This window comes from Excalfactoria chinensis, chromosome 7, assembly GCF_039878825.1.
Source record: "Excalfactoria chinensis isolate bCotChi1 chromosome 7, bCotChi1.hap2, whole genome shotgun sequence".
NCBI classification, from domain to species: Eukaryota; Metazoa; Chordata; class Aves; order Galliformes; family Phasianidae; genus Excalfactoria; species Excalfactoria chinensis.
In genome coordinates this window covers 33,366,140-33,386,533 of record NC_092831.1, presented here as the reverse complement: position 1 = coordinate 33,386,533, position 20,394 = coordinate 33,366,140, and the positions used below count along the sequence as shown (strand labels likewise).

Here is a 20,394-nt window from a genome sequence, read left to right as displayed (position 1 = left end):
AACGTGGGTGAGAGCCTCTCTGCACAGGGCAGGGTCCTGGGGGTCACAGCAGCCTGCAGTGGGAGGATGCTGTCAGCATCTTCTTCCTGCTCGGACCGTGGGAAACAGCCGGGAGTGCTGATCCTTATGGCTGAGATTTAATCCACGGCCGCTCTTCACCCCACTTGGATGCTCATGCTCTGACCCCACTCCCAGTGCCCACAGGGGCTGTCAGAGGTCAGGCACAGCTCACACCCACCAGATGGGAAGAGCACTGGCATGGGATTTGGCTCTGATAGGAGGCAGAAGGTGCTCCCAGCATCAATTCCATTTCCATTAAGGACAGAAGAATGGTTTCATATGCCAGGTCTGATTGCTTAGGATGATAAAAGCAAGCCATCAGCATGGGCAACGTCAAATCCCAAATCTCCCAGCAGATATTGGCCAGCTCACTTCCCAAGTGACCTCCTTCACCAGCCAGCCTGAACAAACAGGGCTGGCAGATCCTTCCCCAAAATACCTCCAGACCGGGCTGTTGGGGCCACAGTCTGCTTTCTGGGGTAGATCAAAGCACACAATACCTGTCACCCAGCAGCCCTCCCAACAGAGACCCAACCACGTCCCAGCAACTCAGTTTCAACCAGGTGAGACCTCGTGAAGCAATGGCTGTGAGGTTTAATTAACGCTCAGCATGGGGTAGTTAAAGCGGGGAAGAAACCTAAGGTTAATTATCCCCTAGAGGCAGCTGATGATATGATGGGGCTGTCCTGTGAGCCTCGGCTGCAAACAGTTGGTCTGAGATGACTTCATCATACCAGGAATGATGAAGGGAGAAGGAAGGGGAAATCAAAGCCAACTGTGCTCCTAATGCAGGCCTTGTAACTCATACAATCATTGCAGGTGTCCCTGCACTGTATAGGGATACCTACATGTGGATTAGGTGTTCAGACCCCATCCAGCCTGATCTTCAGTGTCTCCAGAGATGGGGCTTCCACCATCCCTCTGGGCAACCTGTGCCAGCATCTCACTGCCCTTATTGTGCCCTTATGTCCATTCCTCCAGCCAGAGGCTCCCTCCTTCTCACCACAGGTATCCCTAAATCAGCCACCTGCCATCTAGTGCAGAACTGGCAGTCGGTCCATGTAGATCGGCTCTCTTTGGGCCTGGCTCTGTTGCACATGGCCTTTGGGAAAACATACTCAAAGAGTCCAAAAGTACCATTTTTTTGCTGGAAGTCCCTGATTTCAGCCCAAGGAAGATGTTGTGAAAAGAGCGTTACGAAATAAAGGGCTTTTGTGCCATAAGGTGTGAGTGGTGATGCCACAGATGTGAGCTGGGAGCTGTCTCTGTGGACAGTGACCTCCTCTTGCAGCCACCATGCTCATATTCTATGAGGGTTCAAGCCTGATGAATCTGACTTGGGTTATTAAGGTGACAAGTTTATAACGGCTACGGATTCATTGAGGTTGGAAAAGACCTCTAAGATCATGTAGTCCAATCACCAACTCACCACCTCTATGCTCACTAATCACATCCCCAGAGGCCCAAAGGTCCAGAAGACCCAAACCCAGAAGATTCCCATGCTGGCTGTGCCTGGGATGCTGCCAAAACTGAGCACCAAGGGCAGAAATTCCTCCTTAGCTGAGAGCTAAGAAGGAAGCAGAACAATTGATTTTCAGCAGGGATTTCCAGGGATAAAAACAGATGCCCAGAGACCTCTTGGCTCTTTCATCACAGTCTCTCATTTTCATTACAGGCTGCAGACCGAGAGCCAGGGAGGACAAAGCAAGAAGCACTGATACCGCAGATTTCTGTCCAGACACTGATAACCCAGGGCTGGCCTCCCTCCTTTCCTCCCTCCCCATTCTGACATATCTCTTTCAGGCCATTTAATGGCGAGCTGAGCTGATGTGAGATATCATCCTATTTTGATGGCTTAAAACGGTGCAAGTGCATTGCCAAGGGGACTGTGCTGAAGGAGGTCGTTGCCTTGATTGGACACGGGGGAGAAAAAAAGACCAATCATTTACTTGGAGATAAAGTATTAGAGAGAGTCAACCATCAGAGGAGCAGCTAATGGAGAACTGTTCAAGTTAGATAAGCCCAGGCTACTTAAGAATGATCATTCATAACCAGGGTCTCTAGTGGCCTTGGCCCGGCAATCCAGCCGTGCCACCCTGTGCTGCACCACGGGATGCATTTGCCAGGGATTAAATCAAACCATCGTGTCTTTTTTTTCCCCACCCTTAGCAAGCTGAAGCCACAGGCAGAGCCACGTGTCTGAATAACTCACTTTCATGGCCTGAAATCTGAATTCAGTTCGTATTGTGAACACCACAACTGATGGTCTGTGCTGCGAGCTCAAGGCCACATGGCCTGGGCATCATCATCAGCCTGTGGGACTAACAAAAGCCTCCTGCCTTAACCCCATCTGCCAGCAGATGAAATCCACTCGGTAGCACTGCAATAGCAACAGCTTTAATAGTAATATTCTTCTGAAAAAAAAAAAAAAAAGAAAAAAAAATTATTAATTTTTAAAAAGGAACATTAAATGTAAGTACAATAACTGCACCAACCATGGTAATGATGCAAAGCCCAGGCGCTGCCCCTCCAGAAGAGCTCGACGTACAGCAGGCAAAAGGCATCTGAAGGACGTAGCCCAACCCCAGCCGGTGAGGAGAGCTGGGTTTTCTGACCAAGGGAGGGACACAAAGCAACACGGAGGTTGCCCTGAAATGGGCTGATTGTTTTGCCATGGCTCACAGCAGCCGGGGAGCTGAGAACAGCAAGCTTTGTGCTGCTGTTGAAATGTTAAGCTGGGTATAGAGTACCTGAGGTAGTTAGAAAAACCAATGGGGGGAAGGGGGAAAAAACATAGAAGCTGTAATTCTTTAGGGACGTCCCCATCTTGGAGTCACCAGAGAGTAAAACAACTGCCCATGAGGAACAGCCCGGCCAATGCCATGCTGGCACAGGCTGGATCTCTCTTGCAGGAGCTGCTCCTTATTGCATTGGAGATTTGTTTTTGCTTGGTGTGAGGAAAACGTGCTCTTAGAGTGCCCTGCTGTTGTAAAGAGAAAGCGAACGCATCACGGGCTCAGGTGCCGGCAGACCCTATTTCTGTGCTATGCTGCGTTGCATAGGAAACTCCTGAGGAGAAATTAAGGTGCTCATTCTTTCTAGTGGGGTCTTGTGAGGGGAAACTGCTTCTGGGGACGTCATTTTGGGAAGAGGATGTCAAGTATTGAAGCCATGGGAGGACATTCTGTCCCCAAGGCTGCCTGCTCACCACCTGCACCTGCAAACCCATGGGCAGCGCCCCACATCTGGCTCTTCCAGGGAGCTCATGTCACCTGCAGCCTCTTAGGAGAAGAAATCAAGCCCAAATGTCACCACCTCCTGATCCTGGCTGCTGACAGCCTGGCCTGTTGGCCACAGCAGCCGCTCCTGTGTGCTTCTATTGCATTTGTCAAAGATGGCTTCCCTGCTCTTTCTGTTTCTCTGGTTCAACCTGAAAGAAAATCACCCTTACCAATCCATCTTCCTTGCTATAAAGAGACTTTGCACCTAAAATAGTGTTTCTGTGCAAAAATATTCCCCTCCCATGTAAAATATTTCAAAGCAGAAGGGAGAGGGGAGGTAATCCAAAAGAGGCAGCTATAAAACATGAGGGGAAAGGGGAAAGGGCACTTGGTACCACAGATATTCAGCTCAATGGTACCAGTGTCATTGCAAAAGATATTTGCAAGTTCAGCTGGAGTTCAGGAGCCTCAAACAGCCCCATTCGAAGCCCTCAGAAACCAACAGCAATGAGCATTAGGGCTCCAAACACGTCTGAAACATCACCGCTGAGCTCTGGAATGGATTTCAATTCAGAAGGAACATGGCCAAGCACTTGGCTGCAATGGCAGAGTGACCCACTATCACCACCATGGGCAGCAAGGAGCAGGGCTGTGCTCAGCCCCCAACTTCCAGCTTCTCCTTCCAGACACGACTGGCAGCACCCAACTCCAAGCACCAGGGGCAGCATCCCTTCCTACGGTTACAAATGGCACCCGTGCATCTGCAAACAAGCAGCGAGCACCTCCCTTACCCACCGATGAATCCAATCTTTGTGGATACATTTAAAAAGGAAAGAAAAAACAACTAAGCAGGTGATCTGTTCCGTACGATGGGGGAGGAAAAAGCTCCTTTCTGATTTAAGTTGCTTGCTGGGCTGAATACACCCCAACTCACATGGTGCTCTACAGTCTACAGTGTGGGAGTTTACCAGAACCATTGGGACACTGCTGTGCTTTGTCTTAAATACGTATTTACATCGTATTTTCATCTCAAAAATGATGATTTAAAAGCAGTCTCTACCACATACAAAACAGAGCAACAGCTTCCCCCTCCTTTAGGGTGCTTTACAACCTTTACTGCTGGTTACAAAAAGTAGATCTCAGATTTAGATTTAAATGCCTAAAAAAAAAACCAAAGTATTCTCTTTTGTTATCCCTCCCCCCCCCCCCCCCCCCCCCAGCTCCTTTTTAAGTGTCTGAGTAAGAAATAGTTGAACTGGTATCAGTTCCATATGAAAAGCCACATCCCTCCTGGGTGCCTTCCCACCCAGAGGAGGGTCGTCTCCTGCTCATTTCCAGTCCTGCTGAGAACTTGCAAACTTTGGCCTCTTTAAACCTGGGGAGAGCAACCTCCTCTTCTTCTTTTTATAATCAACTGTTAAAGAGAAAAAGGGGGGAAAAAAAAAAACACAGAAAAATACGGACACCACCAACAAATGAGACGTGGGTGAAAATGTCACTGCAGGGAGCTGCACTAGATGGCAAAATCCTCGTGGTCCTGAGGGCTGAAAGCAGCTGCCCGGAGCATGTCCAAGGAGTTAACAAGGATGAGGGTGCCGGTGAGATGCTTCCAACGCTTGGTGATGGGGTTCTTCATCTTATCCAGCCCTGTGTGCAGCTCCTGAATCACATCCCGGTAGCTGTCGCCCATCTGGCTGCTCCAGGTGAGGAGGAAGTCATACGCGGGCTTCCACATGGCCTGTAGGGCAGAGGGTAGAAGAGCTGAATGTGAAGCTCGCCCCTTGCCCAGCATTCAGCATCCAACGAGTGCTACCATCCTCAATGCGTTTTGATCCCAGATCTAATATCCTGTGGGTGAAAATGGCCCCGTATTTCTCCCCCATCACACCCAACTCCTCATTCCCCAAAAGCACAGGTTTGCACAAGCAAAAAAAACATCCTTGGGAAAACCTCAAGGGACCAAGGCCAGTCTGCCCTCACCTCACTGTCCACAACCCCGCTCTTGTCGCGGTGCGGGGCCTCGTAGGCATCCATCTGCTGCTTGGAGACCTTGGCCAGCTTCTCAGCGAGCTCCCTCCAGCGCTGGGCCACCTCCACAGCCGTGGTGAGCAACACGAAGTCCTGGATGAGTCTGACCACCAGCCCCTGGCAGTCCATCTTCAACAAGGCCTGAGGGATCATTAAGAAACAAAGAGGAAGATGGAGTCAGGGTGAGCCCAAATCAGGTGGGGACGTCCCTAAAAACACCACAAAATCCTCCCACCTCCTTTCTGGCAACAGGCATCCCACTAATTGAACTGAGTACCCAACCCCTGTGCAACAAGGCGTGCAGCTGGGGCTGCCCAGCATGGCCGTATGTTGTAGGCAATGGCTCAAGATGCTCAAGAGCCACGTAAGCAGTTTAAAGCATCTTAAGGCCTTTAATCAAGACAATGAATCCGGTGTGCTCTGTGCTGCTTGTACCCTGAGCCCAGAGGAGTGCCGTCCAGTGGCACAACCAGCATGAGCATCCATGACCTGCACCAAGCACCTGGTGGGCATGAGCTGAGAGGACACTTGGGGACAAGGCCTGGAGAGCAGCCTCAGAACAAGGAGATGGAGAGGAGAAAATGCTTGTTAGGAACACTGACAGCAGTGTGTTTTCTAACTAGCACTAATTCAGCCAGGAGTAATGGACAAAGCGAGTTGCAACAGGGAAAACCCATGGAAAGGAACGATTTAAATGGTGATTATCAGAGGATCAACAGAACCAGCATCCCTCCACAGCCAAGCAGGAAGGACAAGGTGTCCCACACCGTGTGCCACAGCCAAGTGGAAAGCAGAACGAGAGCCTCAGGAGCAAGCTCCATCCCTGGACAAACCCCTCTTCAGACCTCCAGTGTTTATGGAAACATGTTCTGTGTTATGGAACAGGAACCCTTTTATTCTTACGGGCTTTCTGAAGCAACACTGAAACAATGCAAACAATCCCAAGATGCCCCGAGGGGCAGTTTACCACCCAGAAAGGTTTAATCATCACTTAATCATCCATCTCCCTCCATGCTGCCCACCAAAGTGCAGACTGCAGCAGCAGCTCAGCAGGTTCATCATGCATCACAAGGAGACAGATTTGCCAGCTGCTGCCTTTCTTTTTCTTTGTTAAGCACCCTCTTGTTCGCTTACTGCCAGAGCTGCAAGGGCAGCAGAATGAGGACTGCAGCTCCATGACAGCTGAGCACCAAGGGCACTGCTCAGCATCTCAGCAGGGAAGCTCACTTGAACAAATGCAAACCACAGCCTGGGGATGGAAGCATGAGGATGCCCAGCTGCAAGCAGGAGGATGGAGTCATATCCCCCTACACTCCTCCCTGCCCCTCTGCTGCCATCCCTGCAGCAGGGCTGTGGGTCATCACAACCTTTTCTGAGCTCTGAAGAAGAAGAGGGGTTAAATCCTCTCAGAGTCTGTTTATCAAGGGGACAGTAACAAACAGCTGGGGAAGACAGTAACATCTGAAACCACTCCAGCAATTTGCAAAGCAAATATATGTTGATTCCCTTATCTGTTCCCAGCTTACACAAAGCAAAGCTGGGCTTGAATCTAATTACTGCTTCGGACCAGCATTTGCTTCTACAAAGTGCTTACACTGGTTTCCTGCACTAGAAGTAGAAATAATAAACCCTCTCGTTAAGCAAGCAAAATACATTTTAAAAGGGCATCATATTTTTCATGGGCATTGAGAAGCGCTCAGATCTCACATCTGCGCTGTATTCATTGCATGCTGTATTCATATTGCAGAGCACTAGACATCCAGCTCTCAGCAATGTTACCTCACCACGCAGCCAACAGGCTCAGGGCCCTTTGCTCTTGAAGTGAAGGCCTCAGGTGGACCTAAGAAGCAGAGATGCAGGGTTAAGGCCCAGGGTCTTCTCCCTGAGACCAGCAGTCGGCAAGTGTGAGCTGTTCTGGATCTGGTCTATTTCCCAGGGTTAAGAGCACTTGGGAGAAACTCACCCTGCTTCTCAATGGACACAGGAAAAGGGAATAAAAGCAGGGGATAAAAAGGAAGGTGTTATTTAGCAGAGAGTCCCGTGCTATGAGTGGTACAATAACTTGGAGCCACAGCTTTGAAAGAGCTAATTCTGCTCAGCACGTTCACTCTGAAACCTACTAATAACCAGAGCAACACCTCCTGCCATCACTTTGCCTCTAAGGAAGGCTCAGCCTGCAAAGAGAGCCCTGGGTGAGCTGGGGCAGCGAGGAGGTGATGGGAGATGGAATAAGCAGCCAAAGCACACATTATGGGCTCCCTGCAAACCCTTGCTGCCCGGTTGGGATTAGCAGGGCTCTCAGCAGATGTAATCCTCCAACAGGAGCTTTTGGGATTATACTACAGCTTCCCTCCATCATCCTTGGGTGCATTTATTAACCTCGGAGAGGCCTCAAGCCTGCTCCACCAGCAGAGCGTGCGGCACAGCAAAGGAGATGGTTTGATATTCAAATTCCAGTTCAAAGCAGAAGAGCCTCCACTTTCAAACGCATCCAGGGGAGGCTGAATTTGCATCCCGGCTCTGAAACACAGAAGCCCATTTCCAGTCCTCTGATCATGGCAAACAACATAGAAGCATAGAAGCAAACAGGCAGCAGGGAGCCATTGGGGGGGGGGGGGGGGGGGGGGGGGGGGGGTATTGCAGCACATGGACAGGGAAGGAGCAAACAACAGGGTTGAAAAGCTGTATGTGATTCCTGTGAACCCCCTTTTTGCTCTCAGTTTAACAGTAATAAAGCCAAGATGGGATAAGCAGCCTTGTGAGCTGTGGATACATTGTCCCCTCCCTAGATCTGGTTGAACCATGGGGTGAAGCCTTTCTCCTCTGCCCCAGAGGTGGAAAGTGTCCTCAAGTTCACTCGTGCCTGCCAGCCGTGAGACCCAGGAGGAAGCAGTGATGGAAATGGGGGTTTTTAAATGAGTTAATGATTTTTTAAACAGCATTTAAATTAGAAAGCACCCTGGAGGGTCCAAGCGTTATCGGGCGTTAATCACTGCCTGAAAGGGCTGAAGGTAGCTGCTGGGAAGGCGGAGTTGTGGTTACAGCAGCAGCAACATTCCGACTTTCATTAACCAGCACGGGTACAGCACTCTGAAATACCTGCACCAAGGAACAGGAAGAGATCAACCATTTCCTTTCAGCCCCGGCAAATAAAACCAGGTCGTTTTATGTTGTCTGCAGAGCAAGGAGCCTGCAAGGAAGTTCACAGCCAGCCCTCTGCTGCTGCTCTCCCATCACCCTGCTCTGAGCAGCCTGCTTTGCAGAGCCTCGGTGGGAGCACTGCCCCACCAGCTCTGTTAGAGGGATCTGCTTTTCACCAGGGACCCAAATACAGAACAGCCCAATTCAGGATGCAGGAGCTCAGGGGAAGGAACAACAGCACCTCGGGCTCGTGTGCCCTGGGCACAGCAGCACCAGTTCCAAGCAGGAACACAGTGCTCAGGCTCTCCAGCCCCAGTGATGAGGACACAGCATTGTCCTTTCACTCCTCCTTGGTAGAAAAGAGGCAGCATTCACACACCTGCAGACACAGCAACTGCAACAAGCAGAAGCACATCTCCAGTTATCCGGAGAAGAAAAAGCTTACAGGTCCTACAGCTCCCTGCTAACGAGAGCAGTCATATCCTCAGCAGACTGGTGCTGCTCCCTAGAAGCAGCATTTATTGGAAAGGCTAAGAGCAAGGCTCTACCAAAACAACATATATCAAAAGTGCAGAGAGAAGTGATGTCTTTTATAGCAGGCTTCACTCCAGCTCCAGAGGACCAGGCAGTGCACCCACTGTATGGCAAGTTAGGTCAAGTTTCTCAAATGAAACCTGGCATGGCTCTCCGCGGCAACCTGAGTGCACTGGATTTTGCTGTGGTATGTGACTTCATGTTTCCAAAGCCACCCTAAACACCCAGCATTTGCTGGGGCTCCAAAGGCTTGGAAATGTGCTGGAGTTAGCACCTGCATGCTGGGCTGCAGCCACCGACCACAGCGATGCTGCCTGTGTGTGTGGGACGAGCACGTCACTTTGAAGCCCTGCCACACAGAAGTGAGCAAATGCATTTCTTCCCCTCAACAGCAGCCACAGAGAGAGCACAACCCAGCTGCAAGAGGTCCGTGCTAGGCTGCTTGTCTATCATTGCCATCCAGGCTGCACTGACTACAGGCTTTGAAGAGATGACCTGCATGCTGCCTGGGTTGATGGGCAGAGAGGGAGGGGAGAGCTCTGTTTCTCTCTCTGATGTGATGACTAACTTCTGAGCAATGCTCTCCTCGGTTACCTTCACACTCTGCTGCTTTTGCTAGATGAAAGGAGTATGTAAATGCAGATTATTTATTAACTAGTCATCAATGAGAGGGCTTTTCCATGCTTGGCTACTGGTGTATGGCTCTGCCATGGCAATCCTGTGTACTCAACACTGATGTGAGATAAGCATGCTTACCACCTCCCTCTCCACAGTTCCTTTTGGGGACGGGACAGTCAACTTTATCATGAAACACACAGATCCAAACAGTTCTCACCAGCAGAAAGCAAGGCCACTTGTTGCAAATAAAATTAGATTTAAACACAACAAAATATATGACTTCTCATCTGTCATTCCCCCAACACAGTTGTTTCTTTTTCTTTTCTTTTCTAAATCATACTCGTTCTTACTTCTTTGTAAGCTAAGGAGTATTTGACAGCAGTTTGGGGTTTAGAAGCAGCACGGCCTTCCACCAGGAGAAGGGCTCATCCTTCACCAACAGGCTCAGACACAGCAAGATCTTGCACAGAATAGGAAACAGAGCCAATATTCAGGATTAGCCTCCATTCAAGCATGGAAAATAAAACCTGCTCTGGGACTCCACATGAGATGCATCCCTTTGAGAGCAGTATGTTTTCCAGCAGCTTATAGCCCTCCTCTTAAGTTAGTAGGTCTGTGAGCCTCCAGAGAGCCCCATCTTTTCTTCATTCCCTCAGTTAAGCTGGTACAGCCTCTCCATGACCTATAGGCTGTCTTTGTCCCCTAGAGACAAAGAGAATAGATAAAAGAAAAGCAAGCCAGTAAAGCAAACAGCACAAAGCCCTAGGAAGCATTCAGCAAGAGGAACACACAGTTCACCCCATTACTCACAGAATGATTAAAGGTGCAAAGCCTCCTTCTGAGGAACCACAGGGCCAGACACAGCCCTGGCTAGCACCTCCACCCAGCCCCAGGGCAGAGGAGGGGTTGCTGAGGCTAGATGAGCTATGGCAAAATATGGCACAAGACGTGGCTGTATCCCAGGCATCATGAGCCCAAGTGGTCCATGGTCTGAGATGCAAACTATTGCCCCAAGCGTAGCTTGGAGATGTGGGCCAGAAAGTCAGGTCTTGCCCCAAGAGCCCAATGCAGCTGCAGCTGCTTCCTCCCAGAAGCTCAAAAGACAAGCACATACAGTGGCCAGAAGAGCCCCTCAAGAGAAGCTGAGTTGACGACACGGCCTACAGCTTGCCTTCTACTGAAACTCAAAGCTAAAACATTGTCCCACTGGCCACAGATCACAAACCCATGCAGCAAGGGCAGTCCAGCTCTCCTCTCATCTGACCTGACCTCTGCAGCCCTGCAGCTCCTTGGCCTCTCACCATAGTGCCAGCCTACATAGCTCAAAGTCAAGCTGATTTGAGGCTGCCCAAATGGTTGCTCATTCCAGCCAACACCTGCACCAAGCTAGAAACTGATGGAGGACACAGCTGTCCCACCTGCTGGAACACACCTTTGCACCAGACCTCTTCATCACGGTGTTCCCTCAGACTAGCAGGCAGCTAGGCAGGATCTGGAGAAGGCAGGGCTGAGGTGGGAGGAAGAGCAGAGGGAAGCAGCAGCATCCTCCAGTTACTGCAGCCCATCGGCCTTTAGCTTGGATGCTCCCCTGGGGAATGCAGCATGGCATTTGGACATCCCTGCCCTACACGAGCAGCTCTGGTGCTCACCCTAATTGCAGCGTCACAGGCATGAGTCAGACTTTTGGAAACTATCTTCCCATTTTCCACAATAACACCAACACTCAGACCGGGCCTGTTATAAAGAGTTATTAATTGTACTGTGCTGTTAGGCAGAGGAAGTACGCCCACAAGACATCTTCCATGAACTCCCCTGGGTAATGAAGGGCTTCATACTCTTCATAATGCCTTACACCTCATGCTCAATCCTCACATTTCCCCGCTTTTATTAAGAGATGTTGGGACACGGTGAGCTTCATTTAGATGCAGGCTTCCTTACCCATGTGCCTAGTCCTAATTTCCTTCTATGTGCTGCATGTCCCTTCCTCACTGCCTGCCCCACAGCTGAACACAAAGCAGCCTAATTCAGAGATGCCCTTGGTTTAGCTGTCACTCAAGGAAAGGAGTGGACGTAAACATTCACTGTTACAGAGTAATTTGGTGTTGTTTCATAAACGTAACAACGTAGCACTTCACAACAGCCATAAAACCCCTCTCCTGCTCGTTTGACAAACTTGAGGCAATATAAAAGCACTTCCCTGCCTGCAGTGGGCTGGGTTGGAGCTTGATGATCCTTGAGGTCCCTTCCAACCCAAGCCATTCTATGACCTGAGAGACGGCTTGCCTACCACAAACCACACAGGAAAGGCACTGATGTTTCTTGCCTTTTTCCAGTTTTCTGCCATAAAAACCAAGACCTCCATCACTCACATCACTTTGACCTTGGACTGAGGAGACCAGCAGCTCTTGGGTAACTCCTTGATAGGCATTCACATCTTGTATTTATCACTGAAGGCTGAAACGCAATACCCAGCAGCAAGGCCCAGCTGAGCGCCAGGAAAGCACTGGACTGAAATCAACCTTGCTTTGGAGGGCCTTCAGCTTAGACACCTTCCAAGCACTCCTGCTGCATTCACACAACATGTACAACTTTTTCAACTCTTTCATTCCTCACTTACAGCCATGATCCCATTAGCCTGTCAATTCCCATTCAGCCTGCAAAGGACCTTAAAACTGCACTTCATTTTTCAATGACTGAGTCAGGAAAGCTTAGCTCCCATTCACTCCAATCACTCTGACTGTACCACAGAGGAGGAAGATTCCCTCACCAGACCTTGGACTCACCATCATCAGCTCCTTCTGAAAAGATTTCCTGTCCTTGTTCTCTGTGTTGTTGCAGTCTTCCTTCAGCTTTTCCAACACAGAGGCCACTCGCTCTGGCTCACTGTCCAACTCTGATCGGCAGAAAAACGTGAGTGGTAAGTTCAAATACCCCAACGCATCGGCAAAGGACCTCCAACTGCTGAGGTTCTCCATGAGAAGAGTCCTCACAGAGGCATAGATGTAGGTTAGGAATTTGCAGGGTCTGAGGATTTGCTCGAGCAATAGGCTGGTGGTGAGATCAGGCCCAGAGAAATAGCTGGGTTTGACCTTTCCAACCACCAGCACATTTTTGGTGTGCACAAGGCCTATTTTGCCCTGGTAGTAGCCAATATACCACTCCTTTGTCCACAGCTGTCCCTTCAACCTGATCTTCTCCTCACTGAGGAGGGCTATGACATCTCCTTTCTTGTACTCCAGCAAATAGTGATTCTTGCTTTGCCTCACCACCGTTTTCAGCAGTTTGCCATACTTCAAGCTCAACACCGGCCGGTCCTGAAAAACCGGATACTTGGCAGTGGCAGCCAGAGGTGAAAGGATGATCTTTCCAACCTCGTTCTTCTTGAGGAACCGCCTCTGCCCTGTCGGTTTGATGGCACTTTTAGGAGGCGGCTGTGGCGTCTGGACGCAGAACTGGGTCAAAATGGCATCCTTGTCATCTTTGACCTGTATCCTTAGAGTGAAATCTGAGAGCTCGTTGGGATCGTGGGATGCAATGGGGAAGATAAGGCGACTGACCTTGCCCAGCTTCATCTGGAAGCCTCGCACAATTTTGGCTTGCTCACTAGCTTTCACCTCGTAGTTAGTCATGTTGGAGAACATGCAGAGCTTGAGGTCCTGAGGCCGGGACAGAGTAAACTGGTGCTTACCCCAGAGCTGAAGGGCAACTGGAGCCGGGCTGTGTGATTGCCTTGTGACCTCGTTCACTAGGAGAGTCTTGGGTGCACATTCATGCCCAAACACGGCCACGACTGTTTTAAAGGAAGGGTGAATATGTTTCGGGCCGTAGACACCAACTGTGATCTTCTTGCTGATGTAATCCCAAACAGTGTAAGGGTAGAGGATGTTCTGCCCTTGAGCTACAGCAGCGATGTACATGCAAGGCTCTAGGTTCTCCAGCTGCACCTGTATTGTGTCCCCATACGAATAGCTCAGCTGCATTGGTGTGTATGGCCCCTCCTTCATGTCGCTCCGTAGGCACTGTAGTCCTACCAAGCTCTTGCTCATGATATCATTCTTGACCTCTGCAGATACCTTCATCTCCAGAATAATGAACGTTTTCACCTCCATGTTGCTGAGTTTGATCTGCAGGACCGGGCTGATGGTGCTGCATTTGTCACTGTTGAGCTCCAGTGGCGGATCTAGCATAGCTTTCATGGAGATCTGCTGCGTTTCCCCAGGGCACACATGACCCTCTGGCACATGGATGCTGATGTTGGTGTCTGGAAGCTGAACTGCTCCACCAGAGCAATCCAGTTTGCAGACAATATTGGTCTCCACAGGTTGTGTCTGACCCCAGCCAGGATTTTGACCAAGCAAATCCAAGTCATGGCATGAACGGGCCAACTTCCTATGGTTCAACCATGCGGTCCTAAAATCTTCCCTGCTCTGGAATTGCTCAGGAGTGGGAGATTTTAAACCATTGAAAAAACCCGACTGCGCCGGAGTGTCCGACTTTGCTTGCAGAACAGACAGCTCAGACAAGCTGTAAGAGCGTTTGCTCCTGAAGAAGGGATTGTCCCTTTTCATGGGCTCTTCCAGGTCCAGCCTGTTTGTGGATGGAAATTCATCAAAAATGTTACCTGTGCTGCTATTGGCGGCTGAGCTAGAAACTGTTGAAGCAGGAGGCCCCGTGTCAAAGAGCAGCAAGTCAACAGAGGCTTTGGAGTTGGGCTCTCTGTCCGAGCCGGCCAATGTCTGCAAATTCCCATTCAGAAATGGGTTTGTCTGGACACCGTTCAAGAAAGGGTTATTACTGTGGGCTTTTGCAGAGTTTCTTTTCACATCAGTCCATTCTCCAAGCAGGTCGAGCTCCCTGACCCCCTCATCAGGGCTCTCCAGTAGATTGTCTATCATCCCGCTGTCAGTTAAGGAGGAGTTGCGGTAGTTTACAGGCTGGACATAGGAGGAAGGGATGTAACCCATCTCTGTGGTATTGTGAGCATACCACCACTCGCCTCCCGATGTGTCTAAGACATAAAGATGGTCCCCCTTAGAGAACTTCAAAGTGGTGAAATTAGTTGGACAGTAATCTTTGATTGCTATTACTTCCTTTGCATTTCCAAAGGACGTGGGATTGTCAACCAGCAAGGCACTAGGAGAAGGCACTGTGAAATGAAATAGAAAAACACTGTAAGCAATCCACAGAGTCACAAGTTACTTGAAATCATTTATCTCAGGCAAGCAATCCATGCTACATCAAGCAGTGAAGCCAAAGTAGTTTCAAAGCATCTCTAACCTACAGGTAATTTTGCTACCATTTAGAAACAAAACTATTCACTTAACTACATCTGATACATTTATGTTGCAAGAGCAAATGCCTTCTCAAAAGAGATGGGCATCAAAACAACTGGGAAGAGCAGCAGGAGTTGAGACAGGAGACACAGCAATTTGTTATCATCCCATGGTAGCAAGGCATGCAGAGAGAAAGCAGGTAAACAATGCAATAAAGTGTCTTAGCAACAAGCCTCCCTCTTGATTTAGGACTTCACTCAGCTGCTTCTCTAAGAGACAGCCTCTGAACTCACTGATGAATGATGCACACAAAGCAGTGTTGAAGGGAGTTCCAAGGGAGCCAGAGCCCCTTCTTATCAGCTCTCTCTTTTAGCTGGCCTATCTTGATCTAAGTTCTTAAGGGTAAACAGCAGGCACTCCCCTGAATTTTCACATTTAAAACAACAGAGGTTAATTTCGGGAGGGCTCTAAAGGTGTGCTACATGGGAAGTGGCTATATGGCCCAGGTGATCCTTCAAGGCCATTACTATACAAATTCAGTCAGTGGTATCTCAGCATCTTCAACCAGCTGCTCTTTCTTCAGCACTGCCTTTTTCCCACTTGTGTTTCAGAGTAAGAGACAACTAAGAGGACCCACTAAAGGCACGTCCATATTTCCTCAACAAAACTTAGCTCCCTTTACAAAGCCAGGTTACTTGAACCACCACAAACACTGTATTGACATCTCATTGACCAAGCAGCATCTCCAGCCTCCCTTTCAGCAACGCTGAGCAGCAGGGCTGGCTTCAAGTTGTTTAGCCAGTACTATCTGATCGCATTTGCGAGCAAAACAGTTCAATTAAGACTACACGTGTTCTCTCTATCATGGTATTTATTGGTTTTGCTTTCACATTTAGGACCTGCTTCTGTTAAAGATCGCTAGAAATAAGCTGCAGATAATGTTTATATCAGCATCTGAATGTTTGTTATCTTGTGAGACAGACCTAAGAAAACAATGCCTGAGGGGTGGGGGGGGTGGAAGGAAAGAACAAAACACAGGATGTCAGGATGCCTGACAGCCCTACAGAAAACAAGGAAAGCTCACAAATAAGATGTGGTGCAGCCATGGCACAACCTCCGATACCACTGCTGAAAAACACAGCAAAGAAAAGTCTTAGATATAAGGACCACAGGGCTTGAGTATTAGGAAAATAAGAGCTTGTACACACAAAGTGCTTCATCGTTAACCTATTTCCCCTGTGCAGCCTCTGCCAGCAGGTAGGGAAAGTTGTGAGCACATTTATTCAGTGTAAAACTATATATAAACTCTGCACTGAACCTATTTTGCCACCTGGGCAGGAAGTGGCTGTTAATGCAGCTCTGCAGCCCAAGCTGTTTGCTGGAGGGAAGCTGATGCCCTCTGGATGCTCTCTACTATCTTTGTGCACCCAAAAGTGCACCCAGCGCTCAAGGTGAAGGCGCACCAGTGCAGAGTGAGCAGAGCAGGACAGTCCCTTCCCTTGCATGAATATGAGCATGAGTAATTACTCACAAGGATGTGAGTAATTCCTATTTTTGCATTAAAAACAAACTAATGTACATCAAGTGCATTTGATGTTCGGGACTCTCCTTGCTCCTTGCGCAAAAACAATTGCTTTGTTGCATGTTTATTTTTAAAGGCCATCAGCACATGCTGGCTCCTCCTTCCGCCTTGGGATCCATTTATACCGAGGGAATGGGACTTCTCTCCTGCTTGAATCTGTTCTGGGGGAATGGAGAACCAACCCTGTCACCAGCCTGGTAAATCTATCTCTTCTCTTGCATTTGACACGGTGGCAACAGGCTAACACCTGCCCTGTCTCCTGGTGGCCATGGCCTCCACCGGCTCCCCACCTTTGACATCACACAGGCTGCTCTCTGAGAAGCCCTCGCTGAGGTCGATGAGAGTCCCCTCCGACTTGCAGCGCAGCAGGCCGCTGGAGTTGGCTGCCCGGATCCTCTGTGCTGCCATCTTGAGCTCGCAGAGAGCCTGGGCACTGCTAGGTGGTCATGGCTCCTCCACGGACCCAGGCAATACCACGGCACCCTGAGGAGCCCGCCTGCAGGTAAAAACAAAGGCCAGCAGGTTAGCAAAGCCTCCTGTTCTCAGCACAATGCCCACACGACCGGTGCTTTGCAAGATGCGAGCTCAGCACGTGCCACAGCTTCAGCCTCAGGCTGACTCAGGGCAGCTGCATCCTTCCTTTCCCATTTGCTTATCAAAGAAGCACTCCAGATAAAAAGCCATCTGCACCTGTGTGCCAGCCCTGCAGTGCTGACTGAGGAAAACTGCCTCCTGTCAGAGAACCACAGAATAATTAAGGTTGGAAGGGACTCGTGGAGGACATTTGGTCCAATCCTCCTGCTCAAGGAGGGACACCTGGAGCAGGCTGCCCAGGACCATGTGCAGGAGTCACATTGCCATATTCTCCTTAGTGCATCATGATGGATTACCTTGGTACTCTTAATAAGGTCCTAACTAGGTCTGGTCAACAAGGGCAGCCTGGCCTTGCATTATACTGCTGCTCATCTCCACCCCATACAAACAGCCCTCTCTGCTTTCAGCAGCTGCTCCCAAGGCACCAGCAGCACAGCTGATCTCAAAGGCAGCACACAATCTGTGCACACCTTCAGCCTTTCTCCTCGCCAAAAGAGCCATCCGGAGATGCAGCCTGGTGGGACATCACCTGCAGATGCAAACCTCTTCTTCTGCCATAGCACTGGTGCACATTCTCTTCCACTGCCATCCTCTACCCCTCTTGCTCTTTGACCACAAGCACAGTGGCTGATGCAAGCGCTGGTAAATAGCTCCTCTGGTATCACTGAGTTGCACCGGAGCTTGGAGAGCGGCCAGGAAGGCCAGGAGCACGTAAGCAAGCAAGCCTGCAGCCTCTCTGCTAGCTGAAGTCAAGGCTGCAGCACAGACCCTCAACCCCACTCTGCTCTTTCAGGTTTGCACCAAAGAGAGGTACACAAATAAAGCCCTGCGCAATCAAAAGCCATATCAATCCAAATTCCCTGTTTGAATTGAGCGACCCAAACAACTTTAAATCCCCTCCTATCACTGCCCTCCCTTCCTCCTCACCTCATACAATGTTTTCCCCCTGCTTCAAAACCAGATCAAGCGGAAAATAACCCCAAGCCCAAATTCCTTAGAAGGCAGATCTCTGCTGGGAACACGGAGATAATGGGAATGTGAAGACAAGCACCGTGCTTGGCCGCCAACTGCCTGGGCTGCAGCTGGCTGTTATTAAACCTGCGGGTCTGGAGGCAAGGAGAAGCAAGCCCTGAAGAAATCAGTACCCTTTTCTGGAATGTAGAAAGAGGAAATCTGCATCCGGGGAGGGAGAATCAGAGCAGGAGATATTCCAGCCTGCTCCAGATGCTTCTCAAGCCATCTGAAGTCTGGTATGCCAGGAATGCAGTCACCGTAAGGATGCGGGAGGCTGCAGACAGAAAGGAAAGAAAGGGAGAAGTTTTGCACAAACACTTTTCCCTTTGAGAAGAGTGTTGTTTTGGGTTCTGCTGGGACTCAGCAGGGAGAGAGCTTTGCAGGCACTGAGAACTGGGCTTGCAGCCACAGCTGTGCTTATCAGAGGAGCTGGCTAGGACAGGGAGCTTGGAGAAGTAGTCAGTAGGAAGCAAGGAAGGGAGGAAAGATGCTCCATTCAGCTGGCATGTTTCAAAAAGGTGCTGCCAGTCCAGCTCACCTCTTTCCACAGCACCAACACAGCAAGCAATAATGCCAAACACCATCATCCACTGCTTGGGATTGCACATTTTCCTCCTGCAAAGACCCTAACTCCTGCTGCCTGCCCCGACGTAACCCTGCAGAAACATGGTAGGTTCCTGCAGGAGTTTTGCTCGATTAAAGCCCTCTGCAGCTCTAATTGGGCACAAACTGGGTGTGCAGCACTGTTGTCACAGCAACAGCTGAAGTGGTAAATGTTTCCCAATATTAGCAATTATTGCTCACAACCAAAACACAGACAAAACAAACACTCCGACAGCCCAAAGGTCACCCCTGCTCGGTGAGCATTGCACAAAGCTTTCTTTTCCGAGCAAGAAAGAAACCAGACAAATAACTTTCCTGTGAATCAAAGTGCAAGCCAAGAATTTAGTTTAATTAAATACCTGTCTGGAAGTCCACTGTCAAATATTTTTGCTATCAGTAGTTAGAGCTGTGCACTGAAATATCCACAAGCCGTGCCTGGCACAAGCAGGGATGCTCCCCATTCCAGTACTTCCATAAGCACATTGCAAGCTTTACGTTAAAGATCTGTGGCAGATGTGACTGTGTGGAGAAACAGCTGCAAAAATAAGCCCTAAATACATCCCAAATTCCCAAAAGACGGCAAGAATGTACATTAAAAATGACTGATTAGGGAAAGCTATTTCCTCTGTTGTTTCTATCCCGGTCTGTTCTGGATGTAGCAGAGCTATCACACACATGGGAGGATGGGTGTGCATGCACTCCACTGCAGATTTCAGGGGGGGCTGTGAGGAACTGCAAAAGGATTGGTGTTCTGGGGCTCCAAGGGGTGAACCTGAGATGGTTCTGAATGCAGAGCCAGGGCAAAAAGCTCAGAAAGAACAAGCCTGCTGCTTCAAACCTGGATTGTGGGAGAATAAAAGGGGATGGGCAAGTGCTGGGTGGGGAGAAACACGGGTTGCAAGGGCAGGAATTGTTTAGAAACTGCTGAGACAATGGTCTGCAAATTCATCAGAAAACACTTTAAATATAGAATAGGAAAAACCCTACCTCTATCTGTTTACCCACAGTGATAAACAGTGTCCTTCTTGAATGGAGAAAAGGATGTGGGGGGCAAGGTAGCAAACAGCTCTGCCCCTGCACACATCTTTGTTGGAGACGAGGAGAGGAGCCCTGCACAAGGGTTAAGGTTTAGCATAGCTTTAGGGAAGCATTGACAAGGACAGCTGCTGGTGGGCACTGTGCTCCTTCTCACCACCACCTTTCTGGGGCACAGAAGCACCAAGCATTGCATTGCTACAGACAGCAGCACCAGTGGGGCTGTTTCACCCCAACTCCTAACCAGCAGCACCAAAAAGAGCTTGCTTTCTCCCTGTGTTGGCACTGTACAGGGTGAGAGCCGTCTCCTCCCCATCCATCTGCTGGATTTCTGCAGCCGGGGGACATCATAAGCCACGGGACTCATATCCTGTGACTCACCAGTCAGGGAATCACACCACCATCTGAAACGGAGACTTGTAGAGTGGATTCAGCTTTGTGTTTGCTGGGGTTAGGAATAAGGCCAGCAGCACTATGTCATGTGCTGGAGGGACAGCAGCCTTGCTGGCAACCCACCACGTTCCACTGTGACCAACAAGCTTCTGTCACAGAACATGAAACTGCACAGAAAGGGTTACAAGGAACTTTAGCAAACTCTCTGGGGTGGCTCAGGCCGGAAACCAAGATGCAGCCTGGCCTGCTGCCACCACTCAGCACTCCATTACTCTCTGCTCAGCCCCACAGAGTCACC

At 49.6% G+C, this 20,394-nt stretch overlaps 1 protein-coding gene across 4 annotated transcripts in view; it reads right to left on the bottom strand.

Annotated features, from left to right (window-relative positions):
* Window positions 1–2,441: 2,441 nt before the first annotated feature.
* The window catches only part of SH3BP4 (SH3 domain binding protein 4), a 31,696-nt gene continuing 13,743 nt past the window's right edge, over window positions 2,442–20,394 (bottom strand). For 3 of the 4 annotated variants that reach the window (XM_072342207.1, XM_072342206.1, XM_072342208.1), the window contains exons 2-5: window positions 16,748–16,953; window positions 12,386–14,748; window positions 5,262–5,450; window positions 2,442–5,019 (exon numbers count right to left, since the gene is read on the bottom strand). In XM_072342207.1, the coding sequence (XP_072198308.1) occupies window positions 4,795–5,019; window positions 5,262–5,450; window positions 12,386–14,748; window positions 16,748–16,865 (2,895 nt within the window). In that variant the 5' untranslated portion in view covers window positions 16,866–16,953 and the 3' untranslated portion in view covers window positions 2,442–4,794. Of the gene's footprint in view, window positions 5,020–5,261; window positions 5,451–12,385; window positions 14,749–16,747; window positions 16,954–18,196; window positions 18,340–20,394 lie in introns of all 4 variants that reach the window. The other variant, XM_072342209.1, reaches the window with a different exon arrangement.